The sequence below is a fragment of the Cupressus sempervirens genome, chromosome 4, assembly GCF_028749045.1.
Source record: "Cupressus sempervirens isolate cs-2001-9-10 chromosome 4, ASM2874904v1, whole genome shotgun sequence".
NCBI classification, from domain to species: Eukaryota; Viridiplantae; Streptophyta; class Pinopsida; order Cupressales; family Cupressaceae; genus Cupressus; species Cupressus sempervirens.
The window spans coordinates 172,329,282-172,355,303 of record NC_143121.1 but is presented as its reverse complement, the minus strand read 5'-3'; the positions used below and the strand labels follow the sequence as shown (position 1 = coordinate 172,355,303).

At 36.3% G+C, this 26,022-nt stretch overlaps 1 protein-coding gene across 1 annotated transcript in view; it reads left to right on the top strand.

The window, feature by feature from the left end:
- Positions 1–2,861: 2,861 nt before the first annotated feature.
- The window catches only part of LOC149560530 (pectin acetylesterase 12-like), a 60,337-nt gene continuing 37,176 nt past the window's right edge, over positions 2,862–26,022 (top strand). The window contains exons 1-4 of the mRNA XM_089824715.1: positions 2,862–3,185; positions 6,327–6,409; positions 6,547–6,676; positions 9,559–9,638. Coding sequence (XP_089680841.1) covers positions 2,984–3,185; positions 6,327–6,409; positions 6,547–6,676; positions 9,559–9,638 — 495 coding nt within the window. The 5' untranslated portion in view covers positions 2,862–2,983. The remainder of the gene's footprint in view (positions 3,186–6,326; positions 6,410–6,546; positions 6,677–9,558; positions 9,639–26,022) is intronic.

The window sequence follows — 26,022 nt, the reverse complement described above, 5'->3', positions numbered from 1 at the left end:
AATCTTGTTAGTGCAAAAATTATGTAGGAGTATAGGGTGTTGATTTCAAACTCCATTTAATATTTGGATGTATGTGTTGTTTGTTAATGCTCTTTTGAGGTAGTCTCTAATTAGGAGTTGTGTGTATTGGTTCTCTTTAGAGTTTGTTATCAAGTTATCTACAAAAAACACACTATATAATACTTTAATTATCTTGAAATATTGAATCTTGTTAGTGCAAGAATTATGTAGGAGTATAGGGTGTTGATTTCAAACTCCATTTAATATTTGGATTTATGTGTTGTTTGTTAATGCTCTTTTGAGGTAGTCTCTAGTTAGTAGTTGTGTGTATTGGTTCTCTCTAGAGTTTGTTATCAAGTTATCTACAAAAACACACTATATAATACTTTAATTATCTTGGAATATTACAACCTCTTCAACTACTTTTGTTTATAAAAAGATAATAATACATATATACGCTGATTAAAAAAATCATATTAAATTAATTCTTAAAAATGGTTCATGTAGTTTAATTAATGAGACTTTATGAAATTCACATATTTTATTCTTTAGTTAACTAGTGAAAATAGTTGATCTATTAAAACCACTTAAACCCTATTCCCTTTAAAATGAAGACAAATAAATATATAATAAGTTAATTTAATAAACATATTACATAAAATATTCATTCAAAAGTAAATTTACTCAACCTTAACACATAACAATAATTAATCTCAACAAATAACAACAAATTAATTAATAATCTAGACTTAAAACTTCTACCTATTAAAAAATTTCCATTCAAAATCATGGTCTTCACTTTTTAAAATAATAATAAGAATAAAGAAGCCCATAAATTCTGATCTAAATCAACGTCCAATATAAACTCCCAAAATATAACTATAACTGACCACTTTTGAAATTTATATACAAAGCACTTATTCTTTTCCATACTTTTATTCAACTAGATAGCACTTAAATTCTTCAGCCATACTTATTCTTTTCTACACTTTTATTCAACTAGCACTAAAATTCTTCAGTCATACTTGTTCTTTTCTACACTTTTATTCAACTAGCACTTAAATTCTTCAGTCATACTTGTTCTTTTCTACGCTTTTATTCAACTACCACTTAAATTCGTCAGTCATTCTTTTCTACACTCTTATTCTTTTCATACTTTATCCTATACACTTAATTCTTCAGCTATATTTTATCCCAAAGAATTAACTCTGATGCAAGTTCGATTTCTGGTTTTTAAAGATTCTGTACGTTTAAGATTCATTGCATGCCCATGCAACATCTAATAATAATAATAATAATTAGCCGGTAGAAAATAACCGAAAAACCAAGACAGCACACCCAAGCAAAGAATCCCGATCCAATCATAATCATGACTTTATCGGCAAATGGTCTTAAAATTAGGGCAATAAATTAGCCCTGATAAAATTTGTTAGCCGAATTACAAGAACATGGGTGGAAGCTAAATTTGGGGAGCATGCACAAGAAAACCATTAATCTTCATTTACGTAGCAGTTTTCTGGTTCAATGGAAGATTGAGATTGCCGAAAGTTTGTTGAGATTAGTGAATACTTATTAATTCAAAAAAATACTGCCCTCTTTATATTAAATCCAACTAAACAGTAAATCTGCCCTCTTTATATTAAATTCTTATTTAATTAAGAATAAACAATCAAGACAATGAGATCATCCCAGACACGGGTTCATGCAGGTAGCTTGTGAAGCTCATACACTTCAAACCCCTCTTTTTCAAACACTTCGGGAGGGAGAGGAATCTTATCAACCAACGTGTCAAATCATTCTCCACATCGTGACATAATTGTTGTTTTACCCCCGATTTTATTTGAAAATCTGAATGCATTTTACAGAGAATTATTCTGTTTACTTTCAACTGTATACATAATTACATTAATCATCAGTCTTTCCGCGGCCTGTTCGTTAATCTCACACGTGATCATCTTGAGAACAGCAACAATAATACACACCCAGAGATCCACAGCTTTTGAAAACACTTAAAATACTATTAAAAAAGAAAAAGCACGGGCTTCGCTTTTTCTCTTTGCCGTTGGTTTTCCTACTTTGGTTGGAAACAAATTGTTGTTCGTATCGTCGGAACTTGAAGTGTGTGTAAGACTGTGTTTGCCGTCCTGTTCTTTAACAGCCTATTGACTGTCATTTCATAGATTAGTTTTGCACTGGGCCAAACACAGAGAATCCAGTCACATCAATTCTAAAAGGAGCTAGGAAGTGTATGAAATGGGCAAGAAGGTTCCGTGTCAGTGTAGTAAGTTATGTGTTGTCGGCTGCAAGATAAGCTGTCTTTTTGGTAGAATGTTTAGGCCTCTTGTTTTGGCTTAACCCGCGTTAAGACCGAGGCGAGCTATAGTTTTTGGACGACTACGGTGAAAAGGGTATTGCTAAGGGAGGATTATAGTGAGTGAGGGTAGGCTGGGAAATCCAATGGTAAATGGCATGTCAGTTGGGAATGCATGAGTGATTCTACTGAGAAGTGGGTCTGAGATGGTATTTTCGAAAATATATATAAGTGAGTGAGTTTGAGCCGGTTTAACTAGAAAATATCTGTAGAGAACCGGGTTTGAGTTGCTCTTTGGGTTTGAGACGTCTTATGAAGTGGGTTTAGTTGTCTTTGGGACTCATTTGTTTCAAAATCAGCAAAAAAACGAGGAGCATATAGTTTTGGTGATAGCGAGGCATCCAGCATTCTGATTGAGATGGTCACATGCATTAGTGGTTGCTGGTAGGTTTGGGGACGCATCAGCCCTTTTCGAGTTGTTTATCGCCTCCTTTGACGGTTTAGATATTAAAGCATCTCTTTAAAAGAGATGGGTTTTTGACTGTACAATAATAGAGACCGCCTGGTTTCTGAAGCTCCTTCTCTTCTTCTGACTCGTTAGCCTCGTGCCCTGTTTGTTGCTACTTGCTTGATAGCTTATTCATTCTAGTGGTTTCTGGGAAGAAGAAGAAGATGGGATTGAGGGATCATTTAGGAGCTTTGGTTGGGGTGGTTCTGTTTGGAATGACGTGTTGCTCTGGACTGCAAAACACAGAGATTCTTGTGACACACAATGACACAGGGATGCATTGGGAAGAGATGAGCACTTCTTATCCTGCAGGTACTCTAATGGTGGGATTGACTCTTGTTAAAGGAGCAGCGTCCAAAGGAGCTGGCAAGTACTCCTCATCCAGTACACTTTGTGTTTTACTATTTTCTTTATGGTTTGTATGTGTTGCTTTCATTTCAGACTAGCAAATCATCCTCATTGTCTTAATTTGAAGTTTGTACTTGATTTAGATCTTTATGAATTCCCCTCCTTTTCCTCGCTTCACTTCGGCCTTACAAGTTTGTTGCAAGGGATGCGTCGTTGTGCAGTGCAAGTAATCTCTGTGTGGTAGTTTCCTCCTGTTGGTAACTTGGTAGTCTGTATTGCTGTTAAGTACATTTTTGATATTACTGATAGACAGTAGCTCGATTTCGATTTATCTTTAGGCTGATCTTTCGGGTTATTAGGGTCACGACAAATGACTTAGTTCATTTTGTAACCGAATTTGATTGGTTGTTAAGTCTGCTTGAAATTCCTTTTGGGGTAGGATTGCTCGCAGGAAACATGTTCAGTTTTTGCTTCAGGAGATGATGAAGATGAGGAACAGTTAGATTTGAAGAAAATATTACATTGGGTGCAAATGAAAAGGACATCATCACGTTGAGATCAAACTTGAGCGTGGTGATTATCAGTTGCCCGGTTGCCAGGGTCCCGGTTCTAATTAAACTCTTTCATCTTTTTGGTGTACTTCCCAATCTGTTTGTTAAGTGTATTCTGCATCTGAAGATCTGTTCGTTGATGTTTTGAAAGGAAAAACTGTGCAAACATCTGAATTTGAGATCAGACTCCTATCTCCCGCCTAACCAAAGATTTCATACCTCATATCAGCAGAAGCAGAAATATAATTAGACATCAGTAGTGATCTCTGAAGAAGCTCCGACCATCCCGGGAAAAGGAGGGAGAGCGGAATCTGCCGCCGAATAGTTGATGTTTCGTAATGATCGTCTCTTTCATTTGTTTTACGGCAAAAATTCACTATCTACATCTAATTATTCAAGTTAACCCAAAATACTAATTTATCTCTATATCTACAAATTTCCTAGATAATAGTGGGCCTAACGATAATCTATCGGTAATTGGCTTTTAGTCATAAAAAACTTATCCTTAATGGGGATTTCTGGAAAAAATCAAGAAAATCAAAGTCTGAGGAGGTGGAGGAAGAAAATACATTTTTGTAACGGATAATGGAGAGCCATTCTCCACAGCCAGCGGAAGGGATATCCTCTGTTTTCTTTAAGAGTTTTAGATCTAATAGTTTTTTTGTTTCTAATATGTAGAGGGCAATACGATAATTTAGTAGCATCAGAAATAGGAAAAAAAATATTTGTATTGGCTGTGGATGTTTAATTCAGTTATTGTCACCAATTTAAATTGAGATAACAAAAACAGCTTGTCATTCCCACGTGACTTGACAATACTTCCATGCTTCTTATCAGTTTGATAAATGATAGTGCTTGGCCTTCTATACTACGTGATATGCAGTGAATGCCATTGTTAAATGGTTAAATGAGATATAACATAGCCATTTAATCTCTTTCTTTTTTCTGTGATTGTTGGCTGCTGTTTTGGTTTGAATATCAGCAGTAATAGTAGTTTAAAGACCATTTCTAAATTCCAAGGAATTAGCTGGCCTCTTACTATTTTTTGTGTATATGTTATGATCACATATTGTATAGCCTGCAACCTTGTACCCTCACAATAAATATTTATGTTTGATATGTTGGCACTGGAAGCATAAAGGATTAGACAATTCAAGCATTTTTGACATTAGAATCTCCTCTTTTTAGGTGCAACTAATACTTGAATGAGAGCTTGAAGTATTTCTAGCAAAGTGAATGATCAGGCAAGCGGCTGATGTCTCTAAAGTAACAGTCACACAATATGAGTGATGGATGTGCGGTTTGCATGTGTTTCTGTTTATGCCAGTCAAACAGCCTTTTGTTGCAATGTCAAAATGTAATGTCTGTTGCAATGTCAAAATGTAATGTCTGTTGTAATGTCCACATTTTATTAAGTTGATAACATAGTATATGATGCAAATAAGTACAAAGGAAGATAGATTCAAGTATAATCACAACAGTAAGACTATAGAGAGGTTCTCATATGATTTTGACATATAATCTTTGAGATTTCAATATGCAAACATTTGATTCATTTGTATGGTACCAGCTCTGTGGTGTGCTCTTTTTTCCATATGTTTTATAGCATTTGTTCTAATCTGTATTAAGCACTTCTTATAATATAACAGTTTTGTCCTTAGCATTTACTTTTTAAAATTGAATATGGTAGCATTAAGGAAATAGATTTAGACAAAACATTGATCAAGCTTTGCAGAAAAATGACTAATAGATATTGGATGTGATTACTTTGTGGTTGTGATGTCCATAGCCTTTGTGGATAAGGCATATACTCTGTTTCTATATAACTATTGAATTTTTGTATACATAATAAAAGGAATCAATCTGCAATCATAATACATCTAAATTCACTGTCAATCTTGAACTTGGAATGATGACACACTATTAGCTGTTACACATGGAAACACATACAAGTATCTAAAAAGCTATTTTAATGGGAGGATATTGGTCTTAGATGTTGTTTTCACTCCCGAGCATGGGGCAGTAAATGATGGATTGAATGTTTTCATGTACAGAAAGTGAAACACTAGTTTTGAGAGTACACATTGGTGATTGTATCACTTCATTATATAATTTCTCATGTTTACAAAATTCTTTGTATGGATCAAATTGCCTCGTGTATCTGTTCTATTAGAGGATATCTTAATTACATGGGGATGATGGTCCCCATGGAACCTACATGTGATGGTTCTATGGTTCTATATACCTGGACCGTGTCATTTGATGATTTTATTTAAACTTTTAAGTTCAATTAATTTTTTTTTCCTTGTCTAGGTACCTTTTATATGCAAGCCCTTAATTACTGTTGGTAACTGTTGTAGCGAAAAGATCATTATGTTTTCAATATAAGAACTCATAGAGATCTAATATTTTGTTTTCTTAAATGATAAGGATTTGCAATTGTTGAGGTAGATAAGATTAAATGGTTGAGAATCTGAGATTTATAGTTGTATATAAAAAATATGCCATCATATGTTTAGTCTACCTTTAATTAATAGAATTTAGTGCCTAATCCTTTTCATTATATAGCATATAAATTTTTAATGCTAATCTTGTTTGTTGCATGCAGTTTGTTTGGATGGAACCTTACCAGGTTATCACCTAAATAGGGGATTTGGGTCAGGAGCAAATAATTGGCTGATTCAACTTGAGGTGTCTCCATACTCTTCGAAGTTCAATACTATGGAAAGAGGGAGAATTGTTTTTAACATAATGTAATCTGTAATGCATGCTTTATGCTGTTATAACATATTTTGTTTGACTCTAGTTTTATTGCTTGTGATATGAAGGGTGGAGGATGGTGCAATGATGTTAGAACATGTGTTTACCGGAAAACAACTCGTCGAGGTTCATCTCGATATATGGAGCGTGCAATAGTGTTCTCTGGCATTCTAAGTGATAAGCCTTCAGAGAATCCAGGTGATGTGGTTTATTTAATTTATATACTCTTATTTTGTTGAGAAACTCATTCTTTATGAAAGAATCTAAATTATTAGTGTTGCACGATTTTAAATTTGCATTTTTGTTGGATATGGTGGGTAAGTCTTCCATTTTCTACTAAGTTGTCTCATCGTCTTCTTCTGATTTTTTGTGGTCTTTGGTCAAGATTTATGGGAACTTCAATATATTTCCAATTTAATTTATTGTGATTATTTTTATATAGTGATTAAAAGTTTTACATCTTGAGTTATATAGATTTTCTTTGTGTAATTGAAGCATGGGGCAGCATGCTGCTGCTTCACTGAAGTCCAAATTTTTGGTGATGTCATCTGTTGGGACATTTTATATACATATTTACCGTGCAGGTTGTGTTATTATGGTATGAGTTAAATTTTGAATATGTTTTTGAAGAGTTTTAAAAAATTGCGTGTCTTATAGCTGAAGGCTCTTTGTTTGTTGAGGACCTTTATTTTGAAGGTGAAAGATTGAGAAACCAGTTGTTGTCTCTTGATGTACATGTCTTGCTTGTGTCCATGCTCCAACTGTTGATCAGAATTTGTGCAGTCACATCTCCTTGACTACTTAGCCATTGCCATTCAACAACTGCCACATTTTTGGATGCAATCTCTTGGATCAATCCACTTGATCATACTTGATTCTCCACTTCGCTTCTACCAAACCTCATCTTGATAGGGGTTTCATTTTTTTGCCAACATTGTAAATTCTACTTGTTTGCCACATAGAATTGTGCTAGTCTTGCTTTAAATAGTTGAACCATCACTTTACATTGATTGTCCTAGTTTGACGCTGTTTTCATAAATTGCTTGAAAAATTAGCCAACTTTCATTACAGTGCTGAACTTTGATAGGTTGTCTATCCTTACCTTGTTAATCTACATTATCTCTTCGGTTTGTTCTATTTTCTTGACCCAAATTCTCTTCTCTTACCCAAGTTAGGTCCAATGGGTCTAGCCATTCCATGCTTGGGTTGCTTTTCATTTACCTTTCTTCTTCTTATCAGCAATCTTGGGTCTACTATTTGGTTTTCATTGATCATTACTGTGTGATCTTTAGTCCTTTTGAGACTTCCCATCCCACTTACCCCTTTAACCAATGTTCCAACATATTGTAGACTATATTTATGGCTCAAACAAGGGAATATATAGGACTTTCCTAAGATAGTGCTTGACCAGTAACATGTTGAGTCATCTTTTGTATTGACACCTTCCCTCTTGGATCCACGCGTTGCAGATCTTTGATTACCTAGGTAAAAATGGTTGTTGAATGGGTTCCAATTTTCTCCCACTTGTCACTGTCCATGATCTTTGTTGGTTCTTCAATCCCTTGCCAGTTTATCTCCTTCCTCTAATGTTGATCCTTGAGCTTTGATTTTCATGGTTTAGATCATTTCCTTCTCCTATGAATAAGGATGTTGGTGATGGATTATACCTTACCATGATTTGTTTCTGACATTGTCAAACATCTCCTTTATTGGTGCTAGTAACCTCTCAGAACTGATGCACCAAGATCTTGGTGGTTGGCATTATGGTTACTATAGTATATGAAGGTTTTCAATAGTCATTGGGGCAGTTGATTCCAATCCTTCTGTATTTAATCCAGCCACATGGGTTTAAAACTTTAAATGATGCATTGACCTCTGTTTTTGTTGTTTGTTATAATCGAATGGTTACATAGTAAATGAGAGATTCCTAATAATCATATGGACATCTGATTCCAATCTTTGTTTATTTTATTAAGCCACATGAATTATAATGATGTCTTGGTCCCTGATCGTTACTAAACATATAAATTATATTGTGCTGTACATGATTGCATCCTCCAAACCATTTATTGTCAAAAATTGTGGGTGAGACTGTACAAATATATTGTCACAGATGCTTAAATTTTGGGTCTTTATTATCACCAGCAATGTTTTTAAATGCTTTCAAAACCTGTGTTTAGCTGTCAATCAAAATCAAGGTTTTCAAGTGTTAAATACTCATTATATACATCCACCCTATCAATCTCTATTCTATGCATTTCCTTCTATTGCATAGAAAAAACAAGTTAGCTCAATTTTCTAAGGTTAGTAGGTATATGGTTATTATGTCATAAAATCTATGGAGATTTATATCGGTTTCACACACACACACACACACACACACACACACATATATATATTTTGTGTGTGTGTGTGTGGATTTATGTATGTATATGTTGACTGATTGATTGTAACCTCAATTTGATACATCTTTGACACTATATACATGATTTCCAAACAAGCAATCATGCAATGAAAATAATCTAGTAGTTTGTGAAATGAAGAATGACAGTTCGTTCCCCAATCCACAAGATACTATCTTCCGTTGGAAAGCCTTGGAATTTTTCTTGTTCAGTGTTCTCCTTAGGACTTGCACCATGCATCTTGTTCTTTTTCTGTTTACATTTCTATTTAAAGTGAGCCATTCTTTTTCACTCACTCTCAAAGCTGTCTCATTCTCTCTGCCCATGGGTAACTAAGGTTACAAACATGCTATCTTATCCTTGCCATCCCAATATGTTCACTAGTGGTTCCTAAACTTGACAAATTAGAAATTTCTGCATACGGTGAAACCAAGGTAATCAAGTTTCAGAAGCATGTAATTGGCATAATCACATTAAAGTTTATTGTCTACATGTAATAGCAACGTGATCAAGTTTCAAAAGCATCTAATTGGCATAAGCACATTAAAGTTTATTTGTTGTTTTGATCATATTATGTTGCAATTTTCATTTGGGTTCTTGAGGGATGTTATAATATTTTCATTTTGTGTCTCAGATGAATTCTAACTCAAATTATGTGCATACAATGTCATGCAACAGATTTCTATAACTGGAACAGGGTAAAACTTCGATATTGTGATGGGGCGTCTTTCACTGGAGATATGGAGGGTGAAATTGAGGTGTGAAAAAATAGAGATTTTTGTTATATTTCTAGTATGCAATAAGATAACATCTGGACTATGTAAAACTCTTGCCTACTATCTTTCTAGTAACTGATATGCATTCAAGATGAAATATCTTAAACAATTTCGTGTACAAATGGTTGAATTTTATTTCCAAAATGAAAATGGGCTCTTTTAATTTCACCAATATAACCGAGGAAGTGCAATTTAACAAAGACAGTTAGACTGCCTGCATCTGTATTTCATTTTGTTGAAGTTATAAGGATTTTATTATGCAATAAGTTTGATGAATACATAACTCATGGTGGCATGAGTCCGGATCCACGGACTTGTAGTCATTCACCAAAAATACTCTCCTGGTACATCTCCTGGTCCATCTGCTGTTTCCTAGTACAGTGCTGTGGAATGAATTTAAAAGTGATGCAAACATTTCATGCTCTTTCCTAATGCTGAAATTCTGAAAATTCTAAATTTTACGCGTGAACTTCTGTGTATATATTTGAATTTTAATAGTTTTTTTGTCACCCATTTCTCTCACACTATGTAAGGGTGTTACTACCTTCCATAATGAAAACATCTCCCTTCTATTAGTGAGTATCATTATCTTTGAATGTTTTCAATCTTGCTATCACCTTGTACTGCCATAACCTGCTATTTTTGAAAAGTGGTGTTACTGTCTCCCATAATTAAAACATCTCCTTTCTCTTGGTGACAATCATGATAAGAGTAAAAAATGGTGGTAAGCCTCTCATGTTGGGCTAATTTATGTACCATATGTAAGAAGCTGAAACCTATTTGTTTCTTGAAGTTATACCATGGTTGACTTTTTGAGTGTATTAAGGAGGTATGCTATTGGTAGCATTATGATTGTTCTCTTTCTCATAATCCTTCATCATGTAATGTCAAAGGCGAACAAGTTAAATTTATTTGTTCCGTAGGGATGTGTTTTTGACTTTGAAAGTGGCTAACCCATTGCCAAATGCATTTCCAACATGGTGGCATGACAAGGAATGTCCCTTGGCCACCCCATAATTTCCAAATTGTTAGAATGCACATGAGATGTTCATTGAATAGATGCGATGCTAGAGGAATGTTTGCTTGTCCTTTGGATGTCCAGGGACATTTGAGATGCCCCTCAACTTCCTTGAGGATATCTATGCATCTTTGACCCTACTTTGTTTTTTGTCATGTTTAATAAAAGCGTTGAAGGTTTGAAACTATTCATAGATGTGGGTAGGTGTCTTTGATGCTAAAGACAATTCATATTTAAAAATGGTTGATAGTTTGAACCATGCATGGATGTGGGTTATTAGTGAGCAAATTTGGATTTCAATAGGCATTGGCTATGTTATGGTGATGCAAGAGCACCCTGGGTGTAAGAGCAATCTTGCATCACCCAAAGATATTTCCTTTTTGTTTCTTGAATAAGGGTTGTCTTAATGCAGAGTAGTTGTTTATGGAGGCTTGCTACTTAGTAAGTCAATCATATTGCTCAGAATGTCATAATTTCAGAGGTGGATGTTCATCTTGGATATGTTAGCCTACTAGTTGAGGCTCAGTACCATATCATGAGTATTCATGGATTTATTGCGGATTTTTGGTGTGCAATTTTGGTATAAAAACTTCAGGCTCATTGTTGAAGACCTTGGAGGCCTCGGATGGGCTTTCAAATGTGGTCGACTGGAGTTTGCGCAAGCTGGCCCTAGTAGAATCAGAAGTTGAGGATTTTGAAAAGTGGCTATAATAGCCAATCAGAGCAACAATTTGAAAGCTATCACCTTCTGACGTTGGGCCGACCAAAATTTCCAAAATCAATGTCAAAAGATGTATCGGGTTGATTCTATATGTAATTTTAGAGTTAGTTGGTCTAAGGGTTAGGGTTGGATGTCTAGAAACTTCTCGGGCAGTGTAAAAATGCATATTTAAGGAATGCTTGTACATTGTCTAGGACAACTCTAGGCGATAGTTCGCAACTTTATGTTGCAAATCATTGTAAGGAAGGCGCCTATGTGGGTTTGCATATGGTATTTCAAAATTTTGTAATTCCGCATTTGCGGCGATAATAAAAAGCCCATATTTTGTTCTTGCCAATTGCTGTTTTTTCTTTGTTACTGTTATGTGTTTGTTGTATTAAGGGGAGCACCTTTCATCAAGTGGTATCAAAGTAGGAGTTCTTGAGTGAGTATACTGATCGCCGACTAGGAGGTAGTTTGCACCAAGACCGTGGTTTGGGTTGATTGCCGATGGAGAGGCAGTTTGCACTAGGGTCTCAATGGAAGCACAAAATGCCTCCACAAAGAGAGCGTGGTGGGAGAGTTGTAGCTGTTACACCTGAGGGTTTTAGAGCCCTTTAAAGGCAAATGCAAGCATTGGTAGAACAAATGCATAGAGGGATAAATCTTCTTGTAAGAGATGAAAGTGAGGATGAACGCGAAGAAGAAGAAAATGTTGAAGAAGAGACAGTTCTAAACCTAGAAGAAGAAAGATTTTTCAAGGCTATCTCCAAGATTGGAAAAAGACCAAAGTTTGAGGTTCCCACATTTTCGGGAAATCTTAACCGAAAGGAGTTGATTGATTGGATCAATGAATTGGAGGAATACTTTGAGTATGACGATATTGAGGATTCTGTGAGCATCAAGTTTGTGAAGGCAAAATTGAAGGGACATGTAAGATTTGGTGATAGTAGATTCAATTGGAGCGAAATAGAAGAGGGGAAGACAATCACCAGATGAGATTGTATGATAGCTAAATTGAAGCGACAATTCATTCCCGTGGATTATGGGCTTGATTTGCTAAAGAAAATGCAAGGGTTGAAGCAAATGGGAAGATCTGTTCAAGCGTATATTGAAGAGTTCTACCAAGTTTTCATTAGAACCGGCAATGCTGAAGCTAATAAGGAGAAAGTTGCCTGTTATCTTAATGGGTTAAGGCCAAACATTCAAGAGGAGTTGAGTTTGGTTCGAATGACCAGTATTGAGGTGGTGTACTAGTTTTCCCTAAGAGTTGAGGAGAAGTTGAGCAAAAAATTTGATAACAAGAATAGTGGAAGAGGTCGTGGTGGAAGATCTGGCGGAGAATCTTATGGAGGCCAAAATGATGATAAAAAAAACAAGGATAAGGCAAGCAGTAGCAGTCAAAACTAGAGGAGAAACAATTCCAATCGTTTCCATGATCAGAACAACATAGATTAGAGAGGAAGAGGAAGAGGGCAAGGATCTAGAAGAGGAGGTCTTCGTGGCAAATGCTTTCACTGTGGAGAAGAAGGGCATAGAGCATTTGAATGTTCCCAGCGCTGAGGAAGGACAGATTGGAGAATAGAAGGCCAGGCCAAAGTTGCGCATATTGAAAGATGCCAAATCATCCCATTCTGAAGATGCTGGAAGAGAAGTCCAAAGTAATAGGAAAGTTGTGCTGAGTGGAGAGAATGAACCTGAACAAAGGAGGAGTTTGTTTCGCACCAAGTGCAAATGTGAAGACAAGTGGTGTGATGTGATCATTAATTGTGGAAGCACTGACTATTTGGTGTCAAAAAAGATGGTCACAAAGTTAAATCTCAAGAGGTAGAAACGCTTGTGTCCATACTGTATTGCTTGAGTGTAGGATGACCATAAGGTCATGGTCAATGAGTAGTGCCTATTGAAGTTCAAGATTGGAAGCTACTAGGATGAGGTGCTTTGTGATATCATACCTATGCACATATGTCATATGTTGTTGGGTAGGTTGTGGCAGTTTGACAAGCATGCTGTACATGATAGGCAAGCAAATGGCTACACTATGATAAAAGATAAAGTGAAGCATAAGTTGAAGTTGTTGAAGGAGAAAGAAGAAAATGTGTGTAGTGTTTCCAGAAGATGTTTTATTGATGGAAAGGAGTTTCTCAAAGGTATGAAGTGTGAGCATATTTGTTTTGCTGTAATCTTAAAAGATGGTAAAGAAGTAGAGGAGGTACCTATAGAAGTTATAGATTTGTTGGGAGCGTTTCCTAATATTGTCTCAGATAGTGTACCTGATGGATTACATTTGAAGAAGCACACTATTAAGATGGATACACAATATAAAGCTAAGGAAGATGTGAAAAGGAGGTATAAGGAATTTTAGATCGGAGATGAAGTCATGGTTCATTTGAGGAAAGAGCATTTTCCAATGGGTACATATAATAAGCTGAAAATGAAGAAGTTTGGACTGTGCAAGAGAGTGAAGAGGCATGATTCTGGAAATGCCTATGAAGTGGAGTTGCCTGCTGAATTGAATATTTCACCAATATTTAACATTTTAGATTTAACAAAGTATTATGAAGGAGGTGATGGAGATGAAGTTACAGAATTGCAGTGGAGCATTCCAATAGCTAGTTCGGTGACTAAGGAGATTGAGGAGAAATTGGACAGTTGTGTTGGCAAAAGTACAAGGAATAGAACTTATGAAGAGTACCTGGTCAAATGGAGAGGGAGACTAGTAGAAGATTCATCATGGCTAGCAAGGGAGGAGGTTAATCGCCTTGGTTTTCCTCTGAACACCTAGGACGTGATGGGGTTACTTCTCAAATTACCTTGGGTGTCTAATGCAGGAGCAGCTTAGGTGTAAGAGCAATCTTGCATCACCCACAAATATTTCCTTTTTGTTTCTTGAATAAGGGTTGTCTCAGTGTAGAGTTGTTGTTTCTAGAGGCTTGCTACTTAGTAAGTCAAGCATACGAGCTCAAAATGTCCTTTTTTCAGAGGTGGATGTTCATCTTGGATGTATGTTGTGAGGTTTTCACACCATTGCCCTAAAAATTTTTGGGGACCCCCTTTTTTTTAATCGCCTTGGCAAATTTTTGAGTTGTCCAAAAATTTTGATTCATCTTTTTTAAAAATTTGAAGTCTTGGACACCTTCAGGGCCAGAGGGGAGAGGGTTAGTTTTATTTTCACCAGGTTTCAACTTGATTTTCCAGAACAACCAATTTCATCCTTAGGCCGGACAAAATTCAACAGGAGCGCTTGGCAGGATAAAATTGTAAATTTGTACTTAGACATTTTCTTTTGAAAATCCGGATATAATTGTGTAAATTTGAATAATTTTCAAAAGGGAAATTTTGTTAGACTTGAGTTTTGGAAAATTTTAAATTTTTCTTTGGTAGAAAAAAATAATTTTGTAGAGATGAAGTCAAATTGCAAAATCGATTTTGGACTCTAGAAATGATTTTATTTTTGTCAAAAAATATCAAATGGCATAGCAAAATCGATTTCAATTAAATTGCAAAAATTGGCTTTAATGGGTTAAAATTGCCTTGAAAACTTTTTAGCCTTTAATGAAATTGGTAATTTAATATTGAAAAATGGCTTTTGGTTAGCCAAAATCCAATTTTAATGACGTATTAATTACTAAATCCTCATTAAATGGAAATATTTAACACCTCCAAGGCATTATTTAATTCTTTTTGCAATTTGGAACTAATTGGCAATTTAAAAAAGCAATTTTCATTTTGGCAAAGTTAATTTCATGCTTAGCATTTAATTGGGGGTGCCATGTCTTGTGCACTAATTAATTTATTTTTGCTCCCAGGGTCCCAATCAGCCAGCTTGGGAGGATGAACAAATTGGGTATAAGAGGAAACTCTTTTCTCATTTCCTCACTTCTCACTCTTCCTCAAGTTTTGGCGATTTTAGCAAAGGTAGTCCTCTCTTCTTTTTGGGTGAATTTTACCTTGGAGCAGCTCTTCTCCTCCGTTGGCAATTTCTCTTGGGAGATAGATTTTTTGCATTTTTGGGCAATTTTGCTTGCAATCAACCATTTTCAGACCTTGGCAATTTCTCTTGGAGGCAGATTTTTGCATTATTTGGTGATTTTTCTCCTTCTATTAGGGCTGCGATTTATGCCCTAGGTGACTTTCGAGGGTAAATTGGAGACTTTCCATGCTTGGGCAAATTTGTTTGAAGGTAGAACTTCCCACTCTTGGCAATTTTTGAGGGCAGACCTGATTTTTGTGCCATGGGCGGTTTATGATGGAGTTTCAAGTGTTTAAATTTCTGATTTGCAAGAGGATTTGAAATTTTCAAGGTCCGATTCTAAATTCCAAAAGAGTCAAGATCCGGCTATTGGTAGAGGTGACTTTTAATCATTTGGAGTTGAAAGGGGTCCTTACGCTGACTTCCTTCTTTCATTCTAGTCTAAGGATTGCCTCCCTTGGTTTTGGTAGTCTAATTGTCCACCACTTTACCATCCTATAATAGGGCGACAAGATGGAGGATGTTAGTACAAGCAAGAATCCTAAGGGGACAAACACTAAGAAAGACAGAGGATATGATGCCCAAAACACCTTTCTTCTCGAAAATGAAGCGAATAACCGACACTAATATCGATACAGTAGACATGATACGGGTAAAGGACAGACTAAAAGAAGGACAATCCCCTTTGGCAAAGAGGATATACAGAAGACAATTGCACATCACAGCCCAGGCGTCGATACTTCCATTACAACCATGATGAGCGATATCGGAGCGACACTTGATTTTGAAGATATCAGAGAAGAGGACATCAATGAAGCAAAGCTTGGATCGAGATTGGATGAGCTAGGAAAGGTTACTATCAAGAAGAGACATTTGAGCACCCTTTCCTCCCTCAATGCTTTTGTTGGATTTGCAAAAGTGTATGAGAAGGATCATGAGAAGACACTACAAGCAGCAAACAGTGTGATGAAATCGGCGGAGCTCAAGATAAAGCACACACCTTGTCCTCCCATGGAAGAAATCAACGAAAGGCTAGCTAGGTTCATTGCCTTAGCTAAAAGAATGAAAGAAAAGGGAAGAGTCATATTAGGAGATCATTTAATGTAAACCCAAGTGGCAATTTCTCTTTCTTCTAGAATAGGACAAGTGTCTATTTCTGATTGGCCGCCATTTTGGTGCCTTCTCATTCGTTGCCACTTTTACAATTTTTTCATTGGTCCATTAACGAGGTGGCATCTTCTCATTGGCCGATGGGGTGGCAACCCTAATTAGGGTTTCTAGGATTCAATCTGGATCGTCGGTTTTGCCTTTGATCTCTACCATCGGTTGTAATTTTGGCCTCTATAAAAGGCCATTTGCTTTCATTTGTAAGGGTCAGAGAAAATTGTTGCAAAGGATAATGCCAAAATCGCTTTCTTTCTCATTGTTGTGACTTGCATGGTGATTAAGAGCCTTTGGTATTATTGCATGGTTTCTACTTCCAAATAGCTAGAGTAACATTTGTGAGGGAGTTATATTGGAGGATTGTTGCCAAGATACTATCAAAATTGTTCTCTATTCATTGTTGTGACTTGCATGGTGGATATACATGATCATTTTGGTGTATTGCATGGTTCTTCTCATCTCTCAAATTAAAGTACGATTTCATTTCATGTTGTTAGAGTAGAAGTAGATGGCTAATTGTATGGTGATGTTAGTGAATGTTTGATAGGGATCAATACTAGACCACTAGCATTCTAGCGGCTTGTTGGGAAGCCTTGTGTGGCAAACTAGTTTATTTTTCCTTTGAATCATTGCATCTGTGAAGGTGGGGCCGTTGGTTAGCTTTCATTCATAGGAGTAGGAGTAGAATAGTGAGTAGTTGAAGGAGTAGGAGTAGAATAGTGAGTAGTTGGGTAGTCGAATTTCACTCTAAGAAAGTTAGGAAGGTAGAAGTCATTAGAACCATTATCGCCTCCTCGCGCAATCAACATTATCTGGCGCTACATCCTCCACCATCACCGTCACCATCAACATCACCTGGCACTCATACAAAATCATCACCATCTCACCAAAAACCCAAGTTGTCCTCAAATGAATAGCGTAAGGCCGCCTACTTGATTACCAACAAATCACATCGATAACACTAAGCATCCACAAGTGTAAAGAACATTGGAGTTATTCTCACATCCCATGAGCATTAACTTTTCAATAGAGGAATTGTGTGTTTGATACTTCGTATCAAATATTCAATTGCTAATATGTTATGTAGTGGTACAAAACTCACATCAATAATGTATCAGCCTACAAGTTGAGGCTCAGTGCCTTATCATGAGTATTCGTGGATTTATTGCGTATTTTTGGTATGCAATTTTGGCATAAAATTTTAGGCTCATCGTTGAAGACCTTAGGGCTTAGAGGCCCTAGAGGGGCTCCAAAATGGGGTTGACTTGAGCTTGCATGAGTCAGGCTCTATAGATCACAAGCTGAGGATTCTGTAAAGTGGTTATAATAGCCAATCAGAGCAATGGTTCAAAAGTTATGGCCTTCTAAAGTTGGGCTGACCAAAATTTCCAAAATAAGTGTCAAAGGTGTATTCGGCCGACCCTATATGTAATTTTAGAGTTAGTTGGCCTCAAGGGTTAGGGTTTGATGTCTAGAAACTTCTGGAGCGGTGTAAAAATGCCTATTTAAGGAAAACCCGTACATTGTCTAGGACAACTCTGGGTGATGGTTCGTAAATCTGTGTTGCAAATTATTGTAAGGAAGGCGCCCATGTGGGTTTGTATATTTGTATTTTAAAATTCTATAATTCTGCATTTGCAGTGATAATAAGAAGCCCATATTTGGTTCTCGCCAATTGCTATTGTTTCTTTGTTACTGTTATGTTTTTGTGTTATTAAGGGGAGAGCACCCTTCATCATATGGTTTCTTTTTGCACACTCCATATCCTATGTCTCCATTGTGATACTAGAATGCCACACATAGATTCACAATCAAAGCCAAAGAGTCAAAGCTTAACACATATGGATGCAAACCACTTGCAAGCAGATTTGTTTGTCTAGAGGCAGATTTTACCTCATTTACTTCATTATGACCCCCTAAAGAAAGCTCTAGCTTAAGAAAATCCAAGCTCTGATCACATATGGTTAAATGAGAGTTCATCGGAGATGGAATTGACTTTATCTATGACCCTAGTCTAAGTAGTGTTGTGACCTTTCCACACATTGCCCCATTGCAAATTGGGACCCACTGCGTTTTTGTGCCTAATTGTTTTGGCTTTCTTTCTTGGTAGATCTGGCATCAATCCCCCAAGATTTCTCATGTTTCAAATGAGAATTGATGAATTTGGCTAAGTTTGGACTGGAGAATTGTTTCTTGCCTTTCAAGGTTTTAGTTTTTATGGCTTCCAGATTATGAATTGCGAGTTAAGATGAAGTGTTAAGTTGAAAGTCCCTTGAAGAATGCACTGATGAAATTTTAGTTCTTCTCGTGAAGCTCCTATTTTTTAGTTAGTCTTAGATTGGCTTCATTTTGAGTTCTGAAGTGATGTTTTATTATATGCATAATAGTTGTTAATAAAACATATGGAAGCTACGGGATAGTAAAAAGATGATGATGTATAGACTTTTAAGAAACAGTTATAGGAATTGAAATATGATTAAAAGACATTATATATGTAAAAATTGGGATAGAAACCAGGGTTTTTTTTTCTCGCAAGACTGTCGACTGTATGAGGGGGAACTATTTTCTGAGTGGTGAAATTGTAATAGAGAAAGAGAGGGAGGAAGGACGTTCTTGTCTTTTAAAACTCTATGGTGTAGGGGATTTAGTAATCTATTCGTTACTTTAGTGTGCATTTGGAAATAATGAGATATACATTTTCCAGATCTGTTGGTTTGTTTATATATGTTGTTCTGGTTGAAATATACTTTTACGTTACTCTAATTAATAATTGCATTTTCCCATGTTGATGGGTAAATGTTAGTGTGCCTTTGTGTCTTTTGGTTAAAGACATATGCAGTTATTCATTTCATTGTGAATCCAATGAAGGAAGTTGTACCTTCATATCAAAATTCAAAGAGTACTTGCACATAACCATGTGTCGGATTGTGTCTTTCAGATTGGGCATTTTGGAGATATTTCAAAGGTGTTTATAGAAAGACAAATCTGTTTACTAACATATTTTTGGCAACTCTGTTGGGGAGACAAAAATGAAGATCACTGCCTGATTTGTTTCCTCAGTTATTATTTTATCGCTGTGTGCAGGAGATTGGCAGTTCTGTTGAATAATCATACCAAATAGAAAGGTCACAAGGAAGATAAGACCCAATCCTACCATCTTCAAAATCCTCCAGATGAACGATAAGGTGCTGCATGATTTCTGGGAGCACCACAAAGAAAATATTTCTGATGCCGTAAAAACCAACCTGATCATTAAAGATGATCACACATCTGCCTTGTTGTGGAGAAGCCTTTGTGTTTTCTGGTTAAAGCATATCTAGTTATTTATTTCATTGTAAATCCAACAAAGGGAGTTGGACCTTTATATCAAAATTCAGAGAGCACTTGCACATAACCATTGCAAGTGAATCAATTGTTAGTGTCGGATTGTGTCTTTCAGATTGGGCATTTAGGGGTTATTTTAAAGGTGTTTGTAGAAGGACAAATTTGTTTACCAACAATGTGTCTACCTCTTTTTCCCCTTGTCTTTAGACATGTGTTAATTTAAAGTCTTCTAAGAGAGTCAATTCTTCATTGATTCTGTCTGTAAATCAGTAAATGTGAAGCATGCATGTCTCCTTTAATTATTGCATTTATTATGATTTGTTAATCTCCCTTTACATGAAGTTTTCTAACTCCCATGCTTTTTTCTCAACTGCTAATAAAGCCACTTCAACTTCAACAAGATTAGTTGTTCCATTTATTAATCTTTTACCCCACAAGCAATTAGATTATCATCCCAGTCTCGAATGATAAATCTTGCTCCTAAAGGCCTTGGGTTGCCCTTAGAAGCACCATGAAAATTACATTTCCACTATCCTTTGCTTGGTTTTTCCCATACATCCCTAGCGATCTCAGCAGATGGACTAACCTATCTAAGCCCATTCAGAAGCTAAAAGGAATTTGGTGAAACTGGTGAGATTTGGACCAGAGTTGATTTGTAGCATCGAGACCATTAACCTAACATTGCGCCTCACGACTCACCTACACACCATCTTGGCTACACACTGGACCTTGTTATATTGATAATATAATATAATTGATTAATATATAATTAACCAGTCATATATTTATCATATTAATTATATATCAATATAATTGTATTGGGCCACCTTGGAAGAGTGGTGATCCTTGGTGAAGGGGCACCACCAACAAATATAAAGGAAGAGTAAATCTTCCTTTCTTGGTGATGAAAAATCCATCACATGAACAATAAAAAAACCAACAGCAGACACCACATGATGCAAATTTTTGTATCATTGAAACCCAAATAGGATGAAAACCACAGTGGAGCTGATATCAACAATAAGTCTACTACCTTGTTAGAAGTATAATTTATATAATAAGGGGAATACACTTGTATTCAGGCACACTACCTAGAGTACACTCTGCAATCACCTTAGGCATCCAAGGAAGTCTCACTGAACAATCATAATTCAAACTACAATCCATTACATGAAATGACCGGTAATCAGCATCTCATTATGCCTAGTTCAGCCACCTTGAAGTGCAATCAGATCTCTTGCTGCAATTATTTCTCCCACATGCAAACAAACAATTCAGCCTTCGGTAGATCTTAAAACAAGCTCAAAAACAAATCCCTGGCGTCTGCAACAAAAACAGCTCTTATGCATCACACAAATTCAAAACCCTTCATCATATTTATCATGAACTAGGTCAGCAAGACCTAATCTTCAAACATCTACCTCCTAAGAACAAAGCCAACCATTAGGATCACTGTGCGGCTTACAAACATAATTCTAATCCATCTCAAACACCTTGAGATCATGAGCTTAACCCTAAAACATTTTACTGATCTCACATAAGCTGTTTTTATGATCTTTTAGAATGTTGGCCTAGAACAAGTCTTTTCTTCAAACTCATTGAACTTGGTCACCTTGATCAATGTAAACTGCCAGCACATGAGACACATAATCCTAGATCATCCTAAGGCATTATTGAAGCTTAAACAAATAAGCGAATTCATCACCATTTACTAAGTCCTTTACACGTTTCCAACTGCGTGATTAGATCTCACGTTTTCTTACACGAACTTGAACTTTGTAACTCTATAACTCAATTTAACTGTCAGATAGTGAAATAACCAGTCTTTTTCTGAGATGCCATAACTCTCTCAAAATGTCATGTCAACATCTAAAACTTTCCATACTTCATGTAGAAAAAGCCTCAACAACATCCCATTAGGTGTGCAACTGCTCATCTTCAATAGCATAATTGTGCAACTCTTCTGAGTCATTCCCTGTCACTAATGAAACAATATAGAAAACATTCATTTTGAGTGATAGACACATGTAATGTATATGAATGAACATCCAAACTTTATGATAAACATATTATCATTAAGTGATAGACATTTTGACATTAACGACTACATCTAACTTGCCAATAGTTCCCTTTGGTAGCCCATTGACTCTTGATCATTTGTGGACAATGGTATTTATTGATTTCCGTCCCACTATTACCATTTTAATGATGGTCGGTTTCCTCCCATCACCTACACTTAGGAGCATGGAGTCAGTAGCTAGATTCTCATTTGGATGCTCTATTGGTTTGTCATGCTCCTAGCCAATCAGTTTGCTACCAACTATGTTGGTAAAGGCCATCTTTACTTGTGGCATAGTTTGCTGGACGGATACCTGTACTGGTATAGTGGCTTGCAACATGTCTCATGATAGTTTTCTCAGAATTTAACCTTAGTGGGGTATCAACGACATCATTTGAATTTGCTTTCCTTCGCCATTGCCCGTTTTTTGGTTAACAATTTTTTCCTTTAGAAATTACTCACAACTAATAACTATAAGCCCTTTTTAGCAAGAACAGTCTATTCCCAACAGTTGAGTCATTCACTCACAACTGAACTCTCTGCATTTACAAGTACAAATCCCTATCGAAATATGATTCGTTCAGCTCCTCAAAATAAGAAAAATAACTATTTTTAACGCTTTTAACCAAAAAGCATAAAAAAGGCTTAAGTATCCAGCCATAACCATGAATATGAATACTAAAAATAAGATTGAATATTCACAACATTAAGCCTATAGTCTTAGCATCTACATACATTATAAGTTGATCGACATTCAAAATAACATTCCATAATATAAGATATAGTATGAATTTGAACAACCAAAGAATGCAAATTGATGTTAAAAGAATTTAACTCCATTTGAAGTCAAATGCATACACCCAAAATCAACAGATTAGGAGGAACAACAATTTACTCATAAACCAACGGATCTATTTTTTTTTCCATTAACCTAAAGACAAAAGCCTATGAAAATAGATTGTTTCAAGTTATATCCAAAACTTTATGTATCTAGAGTATCGACCCTTCCAAAGTCTTTGACCAAAGTACATATAGCCACATAGGGCATTAACGGTTTCTAAAACTAAATTGTCATAGGCGTCATTATCAAACATTTTTAAAAATTAAGAGCATTAAAAGAGCCAAAAATTGAAAAGAGCCTTATCGACTTTCATTATCTTTAGAGACTACAACTAATTGGAATCTTGAACCAAGGAAGTTATGGACTTTTCCCAAGTAGGTGAGGCTCTACGTGTAGCTTTTCATTTTTTTTATGCCATTGAGAAATATGTCAGGATTTGGTGATTTGACAGCGTAATGTGTGCAATTTGTTGCCTTCAAACTTCCTTGTCCTTGCGGATTTGGGCTACCTTTTGCTCATGCATCTCCAAGTGGTCCTGACATATGGTCAACATAGGCGCAACTCACGCTGCTTAGTAGAAATCACCTACAGAGATGGTTTTAGATTCCTTGGTAATTTGCCTCTTTTCCTACAATGATTTAACCATCTCTTCTGTGGTTGTGACTGTCTGCTTGTCATTTCCCATTAACTAGACATCAATGCATTTCATGTCATTGTGCGTGATCTCTTTAATGCAATCCAGTTCCTTTAAGAGCTCGACTAACTCCTCTATGCCCTTCTCAATTATTGCGTTCCTCCATTCAACTTTAACCTTAGAAACATATCATCCAACCCATGCACATGCTTTTCCGCCAAGAACTTCATAACCCCATACTTTGGATTTCTTCCATCCGTGTCACTTGTTTTGCCCATTTCGTTTTTTCCTCCTCCCACAAAGCCAACTATGTTTTGAGTTCTTTAATAACCATGAGGGCGTCCTTATGAGTTTCACTAAGGCTATTGATGTATTTTGTTCCCTCTTGGGTGACACAGTCCAACCAGTTGCTAAAGGCCTTAGATATCATTCCGTCGCTTTGAATTTGATCTAGAAGCTTTTGGTTGACAGGTGATTTCGGGCTGACAGGTGATTTCACATCGTGGGTTGCTAGAACTTGGGATAGAGGCAAAGGTTTGGGGTGCTGTATGGTATGTATATATACTACCATTTGCTTAATTGTCCGTCTTTCCAATCTTTCCAAATTCTTGAGGTAAACCTTTTGCCAAAGGTTTCAAAGTGCTTTATATTAATTGCTCTTATAGCCCAACCAAGGTTTGCTTTCTCAATCTTGAAGTCTTGTAGGGAGATTTCATCATAGTCTTAATTTTTTATAGGCTTGAATATATTTGCCATCCAATGCCCTATATCTTTGTCCACATCTAGCATGGCCTCGACTTTGGGTTTCTTGCCTTTAGGAGTTTTCCTTAAACACTTGCTCACCATATCTTCCACGAAGACAAATGCAGGGACAATGTCTAACATGCTATTATTCCTACGTTAAATAACAATTAATAAATTATGGATTTCGTTACTTACCCTATTTACATGCATGAAAGACAATTAAAACAACTATTTCACATATTCATATGAAAGAGATTTAATTAGTATACCAGATTAAATGAATTCTAGTTAATTCCTTTTATCATCGAAATAAAGGGACAATGTAATTTAATTACTTAATTAGCTGCATGAAAACATGAAAAAGATTATAACATTAACAACTAACATAACTTCAACTGGACTTGAAAATATACAAAAGTGCAGTACTCGATAAAAGGAGACATGGTTGCAGATCTGTTCTGTGTTAAACAAGTCGTGGCATCAGGTGGAGAGGAGAAGCATTGCTAGATGCCTAACCTCCCAACCATCCTAGTATTCCCACAACATTTGAGAAAGGCACTCCCTACATGGGATTAGGCTTGGGAACATCTTTGTCCTTCCACTGAACATCCTGGTGTTAAAGTATCAACCTCACAATTGGCTAGGCTGTGAACTCCTTTCATCAACCTATCTATTCGACTAGAAGCTATCCTAACCTCTAGTGATCATAGCAACATCATAAGCCACTAAACCTACCTTGGCTAGGGATTTACATGGTTACTATGTGACCGATCACCTACTACTAGACCTTACAACAAGACTAATACCCTTTGACCACCATGAGCTGACCTAGTTTAATACGCTTTCTTATATTCATTTACTGGTTAGTTTGTACCAATTTTCCACATTTTGTTTTGTAGGTTATTTCCCTTAATTAATCGTTATCAGTCTACACCTTTCATCTCAACCTTGCTGGTCATCCTTGATGAATCCCAGTGTGGTTGTTCATGATTCTTGATTAAACTTTGTGTATTACATACAAGATTTCAAGATTTTTCTTTCCATCCTGGGCCTTTAACAAAAATTATGGAAAGGTTCATGGTATTTCATAAGTAATATCATTAACTCTTTGATGATGGTGCCACTTCTCATCTCAGAGGCATGTGGATGATACCCTAGTAAAAGGATGCACATATTTGGTTTTCTTTCCCACTTATATAAGTTATGAAATGAAATCATGAAAAATATACAAGTAACAATTCAACCGATTACATGTACATAAGCATTCATGTTGGATGACTCTTAAGTCATTAACAATTCACTCTGGCGTTGTCTCATAATACTCAAAAGAACATTCATACTACATGCTCAAATCTCAAAGCTTCCATTTGTAAATGATAAAATAAAGGGAAGAGCAGAAGGATGCACAACCTGACTATAATAATGGGTATGACAACCTCGATTGCTGGTATAGCTGTGAATTGGCCCAACACGACTCGTATTTTTTTGATCTCCTCCGTGGCTTTGATAGCCTCTTGTAGATGAGGTATGAGAATGCTTGTGTTGCTAAGAAAAATAAATCACAGGCAGAGATAATGGAGAGCTGGAAAAGTATGACTGCTTGCTAAAGTTCACAGGTATGAGTGCTATCGTTGGTATTGATGTTTACCGCATAGATTAATGCACACAGACAATGAACAAGAACAGCAACAACAGTACTCCTTTATTCACATATGCCAAGAGATTACATTACTGATAATAAGATCAGATAAGATGATTTACAATGTACCCAGACGGGGTATAAATACTTTCCGCCGAACCTTCCCGAAGGGGTCCGTCGGCTACAAAACAATCCTAATCTGCCCGTTGGCTACAAAATCTTTACCGACGACATCAACCCGTCGGCTACACAATCTTTACCAACGACAAT